This window comes from Eleutherodactylus coqui, chromosome 10, assembly GCF_035609145.1.
Source record: "Eleutherodactylus coqui strain aEleCoq1 chromosome 10, aEleCoq1.hap1, whole genome shotgun sequence".
Taxonomy (NCBI): Eukaryota; Metazoa; Chordata; class Amphibia; order Anura; family Eleutherodactylidae; genus Eleutherodactylus; species Eleutherodactylus coqui.
The window spans coordinates 94,179,689-94,189,580 of record NC_089846.1 but is presented as its reverse complement, the minus strand read 5'-3'; the positions used below and the strand labels follow the sequence as shown (position 1 = coordinate 94,189,580).

The 9,892-nt window shown below is 50.0% G+C and overlaps 1 protein-coding gene across 1 annotated transcript; it reads right to left on the bottom strand.

Annotated features, from left to right (window-relative positions):
* Positions 1 to 1,413: 1,413 nt before the first annotated feature.
* CHMP1B (charged multivesicular body protein 1B) lies at positions 1,414 to 7,512 on the bottom strand. The gene is made up of 8 exons (XM_066581476.1): positions 7,379 to 7,512; positions 5,738 to 5,835; positions 5,254 to 5,400; positions 4,597 to 4,665; positions 4,408 to 4,515; positions 3,947 to 3,990; positions 3,114 to 3,186; positions 1,414 to 2,151 (listed from the first exon to the last, which is right to left on the bottom strand). Exons 1-8 carry the CDS (start codon positions 7,392 to 7,394, stop codon positions 2,107 to 2,109), a joined length of 600 nt encoding a protein of 199 aa, XP_066437573.1. The 5' UTR covers positions 7,395 to 7,512; the 3' UTR covers positions 1,414 to 2,106.
* Positions 7,513 to 9,892: the final 2,380 nt, after the last annotated feature.

The following is a 9,892-nucleotide window of genomic DNA, read 5'->3' as shown; positions in this document are numbered from 1 at the left end:
ACTGTGCCTATGATCGCTGTTATAAGGCATGGCAGAGCTACTGCTCTGCCATGCCTTATCGCTTATACAGCGATTATAGGCACAGGCAATACAGGACGCCAGTGTCTGGCGTCCTGTTGCCATGGCGACAGGCCGGGCTCTCGCGATGACATCGCGAGTTCCAGCCGGAGACACAGAGGGAGCGCAATCCCTCTGTGAACTCTTTCCCTGCCGCGATCTACTTAGATCGCGGCAGGGAAGGGGTTAACAGCGGGACGCCGGCTGTGACTGACAGCCGGCTCCTGCTGCATCTTATGTGATCCCGCGCTATCCCCAGGACGTACCGGTACGTCCTGTTGCGGGAAGTACCAGGCTGCCAGGACGTACCGGTACGTCCTGGAGCGGGAAGGGGTTAATATCGCTGTGACTGGCACCAGAACAGTCCCCTAGAGCCGGACAGAGGCCGCAGGGGACCGCAGCGCCCAGGACACAAAGCCATACCAGTTATTTTGTGGTTTCTATGGAGTTCACTCATCTTAGGGGTTATTTTGTGGGTGGAAAAATACCCCTTTGAGGTTTGATGCAGCAGACAGACAATAAGTGCTAGAAAGCATAACCAGCCGTAGCCAAATATGACTGGTATGGTCACACAGAGCCCCGACCACCAGCAGGTAGGGGTCACCAAGCTGATGTAGGCTGCAGCAGATCAGCCTCCTTGGATCTGCCTGGGTAGATGACACGGTAGGGTCTTTTGGAGTTACACGAATCCTCCTCTTTGATGCTATGAGGTGCTGTTGTCATCCATAACTGCCGCTGCAACACAATTGCATAGCTCTGACGCTGTATTTATGTTACAAGCTCTGTTATGGTATTGTATTGATAGACTGAGCTTGGCTCTGGTGCTGTATTTATGTTATGAGCTTGGTTCTGGTATTGTACTGATTGACTGTGTTTGGCTCTGCTGCTGTATTTATGTTATGAGCTTGGTTCTGGTGTTGTATCAATGGACTGAGCTTGACTTTGGTGTTGCATTTGTGTTATGAGCTTGGTTCTGGTATTGCAGTGATGGACTGAGCTTGGCTCTGGTGCTGTACTTATTTAGGGAACTGTTCTGGTGTGGAGATGCCACTATCTTCCTGCTCTTTACACATGCAGACTACTGGCATGCTGCCTATCAGTGCAATATATAGCATATTTTTTCCTCTGATGGTGGCACCAAAAAAACCCCCCCATGGGCACCACTAGTAAGTTTTAACAATGTGACGCCCCTCCCCGGTAACTGTTACAAAACATCGGCCACTGCTGCAGCTTCCCGGGCTCTGGATTATAGCTCCATTATAAACATATCATATTCCCATGACGTTATGGGGAAGGGGGAGGTTTAGACCACGACTAGCGAAATCTGGCGATTACAAAGATATTGCCACGCGCACATAAAGAAACCAGTTTATTAAAAGCCACACGGCAGAGAACAAGAGGAGGCGCTCCGGACGCAAAATCATCGACACAAATGCAAATAAATAGTGAGCCCTATGTAGAGAGGCTCGCTGCTTCTTCCCATCCTCAGCATCAATATTAGATTGTTGGGTGCCAGTTTAAGGATAGGATGACAAAAGGGACAACCCCTTTAAGAGCATGGAGCAGAAAGATGGAGGCGGAGTTACCCTACGTGAGGACACTGCGCCAAACAGGAGCCGGACAGAGAGAAGCAGATCAGCCAATATTAGAACAGACACAATTTGCCCGCGACCCTTCCCTCCAGCCGAGGCAGCAGATCAGCCGCACATCACACCACACGGAGAGAACCAAGCGCCGCGAGGGTCAGCGGATGATCGGCTCATTAGGTAGAGAGAAAACAACGAGAGGAAGATGCCTGCACCGATACAGTTTATAAGGAGTTGAACTTAAAGTCTAATTAGTGTATGACGGGAGGTGTCTAGCTGAGATGAACACTGCCCCCTGCTGTCTCTGATCAGCACAGTCCCATGAATGAGGCAGAGGGCTCCACTGGAAGGCAACCAGCCAAGAAACGTCTTGTATGGAGGTTATTTATGCAGAAAAACGTATCCAGGTATGTACGACATATATACAAGAGGACGCAGCAAACACACGGAGGTCAAAGTGCTCTTAAACCTGATCACGAAGACGGGCGAGTCTCTGCGATAGCTCATCCTGCAAGAGATACAGAAGACGCAAATCATTATATCATCCTGCGATATATGTACAACTTACATAAACAGCAAAAAAAAAAAAAATACACTACGGATCCTGAGCTATGCCATGTATTATACTCCAGAGCTGCGCTCACTATTCTGCTGGTGGAGTCCCTGTGTACATACATTACTTATCCTGTACTGATCCCGAGTTACATCCTGTATTATATTCCAGAGCTGCACTCACTATTCTGCTGGTGGAGTCCCTGTGTACATACATTACTTATACTGTATTATACTCCAGAGCTGCACTCACTATTCTGCTGGTAGAGTCACTGGGTACATACATTACTTATCCTGTATTGATCCTGAGTTACACCCTGTATTATACTCCAGAGCGGCACTTCACAGAATACAAATCACTGAATTAAGCCCTCTGCAGGCAAGCAGTGAATGATACAAGATTTCAGGTCTGAAGCTGCAGAATAAGGAGTGCAGCTCTGGAGTATAATACACGTCGTCCTTTGTGGAGGTTTCCCTGATTTTCAATACAGCTGTAAAACCAGCATGGTCCATCACTGTATACAGGAGCTGTATAACTTATACCAGTTGTACAGATATAGAACATGCTTGATTACACTGCATGGTCCCCCTTTCCCACCCCCCGCATAATCAGACACGGCCGGACAGACCATTCACGCAGCCGGCAGTGCACGGACAGACTGCAGCTGTCACAAATCACAATAGTAGTCTCTCAGTGACAGAAGGACCGCGTGCCGGGGAGTCTGCAGCGTTAAATTGCAACCACCCAGGTAACCGTCCCACCTCTCCCTGAGCGCCACCCTCAGCCGGCTTGCAGTAGTGAAACAGAATATGGCTGGGGGCCCGTGGGCCCCCTAACTATGGAGCCAGGTCACAATTGCGACCCCTAGGGGTGTGCCAGTGACCTCATAAGTACACACAACCGTAGAGAACCCTTACCTGCTCTGTAGAGGCGACGCTGGCTCCTACAGACCCCGTCTGTCCCTGAGGAAGCTCCATGTTCAAATCAAGGCTGGAAGAGAAACAAGATGTGAACACGGAGCAGGAAGAGGCAGTGAGGGTATAGGGAGGGGCACAGCGGTGGATAACGGGCATAACAGAAATAATACTGAAAAGGATGACTCCAGCGTTAACCCTTTCCAATCCACTGTCTGATGTCTGAAGACATTCTGATTAAAGGCTATACAGCTCCGATGTCAGTAGACGTCCGGCAGAGTGTTCTTAGTGTATATTACTGGCCGCTCTGTTGTGGGGGGCCTCTCCAGCATGTCCTATACTGCAGTACTGGCTCTAGCCAGCAGATGACGCCATTGTGTAATGGCAGAAAAAGAAAGCCCCCCTAGGAAACCATGAATCCAAAATTGGATTGCAAAGGGTTAATATCAGGGCTGGAGCGATATATAGAGGAGCGGCTGATATCAGTTACATATGATGTCTCTGGAGGTTATATCAGTGCTGGAGAGTTATAAGACGATCCGCTGATATCAGTCACATATATGTCCTCTCTGGAGGTTAAATCAGTGCTGGAGGGCTATAAGAGGAGCAGCTGATATTCACATATATGTCGTCTCTGGAGGTTATATCAGAGCTGGAGGGTTATAAGAGGAGCTGATATCAGTCACATATATGTCATCTCTGGAGATTAGATCAGTACTGGAGCGTTATAAGAGGAGCCTCTGATATCAGTCACATATATGATGTCTCTGGAGGCTATATCAGTGCTAGAGCGTTATATATAATTTATAACAGGACGCGTTCTTCTCGTCACTCACCCGGCCTCGTCCGCCATCTCCTGCAACAGACCATCCACCTGATTCTGTGGGAGAAAAAGTCACAATTAAGGACACGTAATAACGTACAAGTGCTGCCCAAACTGACAAAAACGGGCAGTCGGTGCTGCCAGGAAGGGTCACATGATCCCAGAAGATGGGCGACACACAAAGATGGGCAGTACAGACCTGTTCCTTCTGTCCACTCACATGATGATTATGTGACCACATGTGGCGCCGCTGCTCTCTGGTCGCTGCGGCTGATGGCAGCTTCCACCAGACAGACGGCAAATCTATCCAACCCTTACAAACACCTTCTACGTATGTCATGTGACTCGGAGGAGCAGATCGATCTACATAATCCAAGCAGGGATGTGCTACCTGTCAGCACTGCCCTCTGATTGGCAGATGAGATCATGAGCTGCCAGATACCGCCAACCTCAGTCTATGAACGAGCCACGTACCTGCGGTGTGGTCAGCGTCGTCGTGTTGCTCATCGTGTCTTCCATCTGCTGCGTCTGAACGTCAAGAGTCTCAAACTGGTGCTCGAATTTATCCATCAGGGCGGAGATCTGCGGAGGAGGCGAACACGGTCAGCGAGAGGCGAAGGCAGCGAATCGCCAGGACATGGAGACCACACCCACTGCACTCACCTTCTCCAGGTTCATACTCTTCAACGTTGCGTCCATGGATTTCACTACACCCGCCATCGACTTCGTCACCTGAAATATACACATAAAGCAAATGAAACGGCGCAACAGAATGCTAAACAGCGGCGCAACATCTCCGGGAAAAATCGTGAAAAACTATTTTGTACTCAAGTAATTTCCTGGTTTTTTTTGCATTTACAGCAGCTTTGGCTGTGACTAGAGTAGCAGATGTGATGCAATCGTGGAATTGTGACTGCAGCTCTCGCTGTGACTAGAGCGGACATGATTTACTAGTAGAATTGTGACTGCAGCTGTGGGTGTGAACGGAGTAGTGGACACCAACAGCAGAATTGTCATTACAGCTCTGGCTGCAACTAGAGTAAAAGACAAGACATAACTGCACAATTGTGATTGCAGATGTGGATGCAGATGCGATTAGAGTAGAAGACATGATGCAACGGCGGCATTGTGACTGCAACTCTGGCTGTAACTAGAGTAAAATATGTGAAGCAACAGCTGTTTTATGACTGCAGCTCTGGATGTGACTGGAGAATGAGACTTGATGTAACAGCAGAACTGTCACTGCAGCTGTGACTAGAGTATAAATGCTTCACGTGCATCATTAACCCTTTATGAAATCAGACCTTTAGCGCAACCAACCTTGCCCATTGTGACTGCTGTCTGAACTCGCGCTGCCACCGCATCCACCCGGGCGCTCATCCGCAGGAAGTTGATGCCTTGGTTCTTTTGCCGGATGGCGTTCTCCGCGTGTATCCGTGCAATCTCTGTATTCCCCTTCTGTATGGCCTGGAGAACAAGTGGGAGATGAAAACTGCGCTGTGAAGCTGGCGCCCCCCAATGGTCTGCCCTCCCCTGCAGAGGCATCACGTGCCGCAAATATTAAATGTTTCTACGGAAATATCGCCATTACCGCGACCTCAAAGGGGCTCATGGAAGACAGGACTCAATACTGATGGGGGGGTACCCTCTGGTAGAAGGGAGCAGCTGCGGTGCTCCAGAAAGCGCTCTACACAACGTCTAATGCAAGTACCAGCCACAACCAGAAGGGCGGCGCTGTGTACACAATGAGAAGGACGCTGTGGGAAGTGGCACTGCCCCTGGGGGGCAGACCCCAGGTTCTCACCTTCTTGATCTTTGTCTTCTCCACCTTCTCCTCCTTCTCGCACTTCTTGGCGTTGCGGTTCAGTTCTTTAGCCGCAAACTTCAGGTTGAACAGATGTTCTGATCGAAGGGTTAAGGAAGGCAATATACTGGAGACGATGACATCACAGTGCCAATAATACAAACATGAGGCCGCAGAATACTCAGGGGGAGTCAGAGAATCTGTGTCCAGGGCCTCTGCTCAGAGGGGCCCCTGATTTGTAGCCTCACCTGTGCAGGGGCCCCTGGAGCAGCTGGGATAATTAATGGGATGGAGGATGTGAACCATATTAGCCACAACCCCTTCGGGATGGATCACATGGTCCTGCGGGGAAGCAGTGATCAGCAGACACCTCCCTGTATCTCAGCTTCCCGCCTTGGGGTCATAAGTCCACTGCAGTCACATGACCCTATTGACCTGTGGCCCCTGGGGCCCCAGATACTGACTGCATGTGCACACAACGCTGTAGTAGATATAGAATGACCCCGCCCAGCAGTGTAAGGGTTATTAGTCTAAGACATGTAGAAGAGGGCGGGGCCGGAGAACCCCGCGCAGCTGACATCACAGTGCTATTAAACGGTATAATAACCAGTTCACCCTGTTCTGTACTCAGCCCCGCCCCCAACTTACCATCACATGACCCGTCAGGCACTAAAACCAAGGACTGTGACCTCCGACCTCTGCCAGACCACACCCACAACCCAAGGAGAAGGCGATACATTGTATACAGAGAGGCGGGTCTGAGAACTACTAACAGACCAGGATCTCCGCTTGCTGTCTGTGAATGGCAGCATACTAGTGTACAGCTAGAGGCTGAAACCTGCTCAGAGCTGAAGGTTTGCTACAATTGTACTTAGCTGCCCACAACCCCAGGAGCCCCTGTAATCACGTCACCGGGAAACTAACGGACCATTTGTCTTAATGTACTGTTGCTCTCTGTTATCAGCCATCCCACCGTCCTCCCAGCCCCACAGCCTACATCACACTGGAGTTCTTCTTGCCGCTAAGTATATTTGGGCGCCATTTCACACAGGTTATTGGGTAAAAACGTATCGAACGGCAGCGGCACGGAGAACGTGAATATTTCTTGTGGCCGACGCTGGGCGGAGGGGGGAGAAGTGGTGGTGGGGGTATCACTTAGCTCCCTCCTCTCCCATCTGTGGGGCGGGGTGTTATCAGGGTCTCTCGGGTGGAGGACGCCCCACTGCAGACATGTCGCAGCCCCCCAAGAGATGAACACTACCCCCCACATGAGTGGCGCTGAGGTCATGTGACATTCCTGGGTACCGAGAGAAGAACTGAGTAAAGAGGGTGCCAGGCACAGGTCAGAGAGGGGGATGGAGGGGCAGATACAAGGATGGGGGAGGCGACTACCGGGGGCAGATAAGTATAGAGGGGTAGGCAGATAGTAGGGGGTAGATATATGGATGGAGGAGGCAAATACCAAGGGGGCAGATGGAAGGATAGAAGAGGAGGAAGATACTAAGAGGCAGATATAAGGATAGAGGAGGGGGTAAATACTGTAGGGCACATATGAGGTTGGAGGCCGGGGAGGACATATATAGTGTTGGGGGAGGGGGCAGTTGCGGCTCCGCTCTCGGTCACTCTCACCCCGGTGGATACTCTCCATGTTGGACATGTTGCTCCTCTCCGGCGGCTCCGGTTCTGTCTCACCAGCTGGGAACTCTTCCGGGTTTTTCCGGTTAATTCTCCACTTCCTGTTGTCGGCTGACGTCACCAGTCTCTCAGCCAGTAGCGCTCCGCTCTGGGTATCGGGGGCGGGGCCAGACGCAGGGGGCGTGCCGATGACGCCAGCTTCTGGCCGCACTGTGTCAGTCTTGTGACAGCGAAGTCACGCTACTGTAAGGGGCGGGGACTTGGCCTATGACTCCGCAGAAGGGGCTGGACTGTATGGTTTGCATTTCCCCGCCTACTTTAACCCTTTAAGGACAGAGACCCCCTTTTTCTTCATATTCCTTTTTTTCTCCCCATTTTAAAAAAAATCATAACTTTTTTAATTCCCCATGGCCGCCGCTGCTTGTTGTTTTCTGCGGGACGAGGTGTGTTTTTCACGGATACTACATAATGTACTGACAACTTTTACGAATTTCAAAGTGGAGTGAAATGTAAAAAAAACCCCACAGTTCCGCCATCTTTGGGGTCTTGTTTGTACGATATATACCCTGCGGCTAAAACCACAGGGTAACGTTATTCTCTGCGTCTCCACGACGACAGATTTATGTTGTTTTATTTTTGACGCAATACAATTAAAATCTAAAATATCTTTGGAAATAAATGAAATTATTTTCTGCCGCCATAACATTTTTATTTTTCCATGGCCATCGCTGTGCGGGGCTCGTGTTGCAGGAGGTCCTGTCGTTTCTATTGGTACATATATGACTTTTTGATCACTTTTTATTGCATTTTTTATCTTGGAGACTAGGTGACCAAAAAGTACAATTCTGACGTTGTGTATTTTTATTTTTCTGACAACGTTCACCATGCAGGGTAAATAATGCGTCATCCTGATAGATCGGACCTTCATGGACGCAGCGATACCAAATAGGTTTATATTATAAATATGGGAAAAAGGTTTTTTTTAAAAAACTTTTAAAACTTTTTATTTTTTAAAATAATTAATAAAACTTTTAAAAACGGATTGTACATCTTTTTAGTCCCCCATAAGGAACATGATGGTTTGATCGCTCCTACAGTATAGTGCAGTACCATAGTATTACATTATACAGTGATCTAACAAGCCACAGCACAGGTAGGGCTTGATAGGCAATTCACAATGGCAGCCCTAGGGGCTTTCAGAAGGCCTCTTATTGCCATGGCACCTAAACAGCACTCCACAATTGCATCGCAGGAGTCCTTTTGGTTTGGGGGGGTGTCTGATCAGCTCCTATCAGCTGGGCGGCTGATGGGAGCTGTTGTGGGCTGCTGTAAGGAGCAGCCAACACCCGCATTGTATGGAGCATGATCGACCCCCGATCCTCCTCCATACAAACCCCGAACCTCCATGACATAACTGTACATCAGGGAGCATTAATGAAATAAAGGGATGTTCTATAAACGAGGATTATTCTTTGTGGGGTTCCCACTATCTGCTACTCCTGACCGCCTACGCAACAGTAAGAGGTGCTGCACTTCTGCAGCCTTGTCTCTGTCCAAGTGTTCTTAAGTGCAGTATTAGACATCAGTACGCAGCGGACCCGGCAGACATTATTGGGCGTCTCCATAGCAACCACCAGCACCTAGTGATTGAGGCACAATGGGGTACAATGGTGTAACAGAGGGGGCGCCCTCCTCCAACCACTTGCATGCTGCTGTCTGCATGCACCTAAGGGGTTAGACAATAGGGATCAAGGCTGCCCATTACTGCGGGGCGTCAGACGCCGAGGCTGCAGATTGCAAATTTTATTTGGGTCACTTAAGCCCTTTTTCTGGGCGGACCCCACAATGCCCACTTGGGGGCAATTTCTCCCCTGACGGTCATTTCCTGGCACTATTGGCAACTACAGCAGAACTGTTGAACCAGTGTCATCCCTGCACCCCAAGAGCACGGCGACTTGCAGCAGCTGCAGCGTTCCTGTGACTATTATAACGCACGTCGGGAATGGGTTAATTTATAGGATAGGGGAATACAATGTAATTGTTCCCTGGTATCGGCCGTTTCGGAATCCCACTCTTTGTATAACATCACGACCCCCTTCCGTCTGATAGGGTGCGTGGCTCCTTTAAGAGCAAATAACTAATCCCCATCAGTTTATTAAAGGGGTTCTGACATGAAAAAAAAAAAATTGTACTCACCTTGCCTGGCCTGGCCCGATCGCCAGGCATGTCCCCTCCAGCCGGCATCTTCTTCTGTGCCTTTAAAGCAGAGCAGGAGCGGTCAAAAAGACCGCTTCCTGCTCTGGTCCGTCCGTCAGGCACTTCCGAGGTGAACGGACGGGCCGCTCACAGCAAGCACGTCACAAGCAGTGCTTGCTGTGGGCGGCCCGTCCGTCCGGCTGAACTCCGGAGTGCTGCGCATGCGCAGTGGAGATGCAGCCCGTCCTGACTCCTGTCAGAGGGCACCTCTCCACTGCGCATGCGCGCGATCCCGGAGCGGCGCGGCTCGTGCAGACAGAAGAG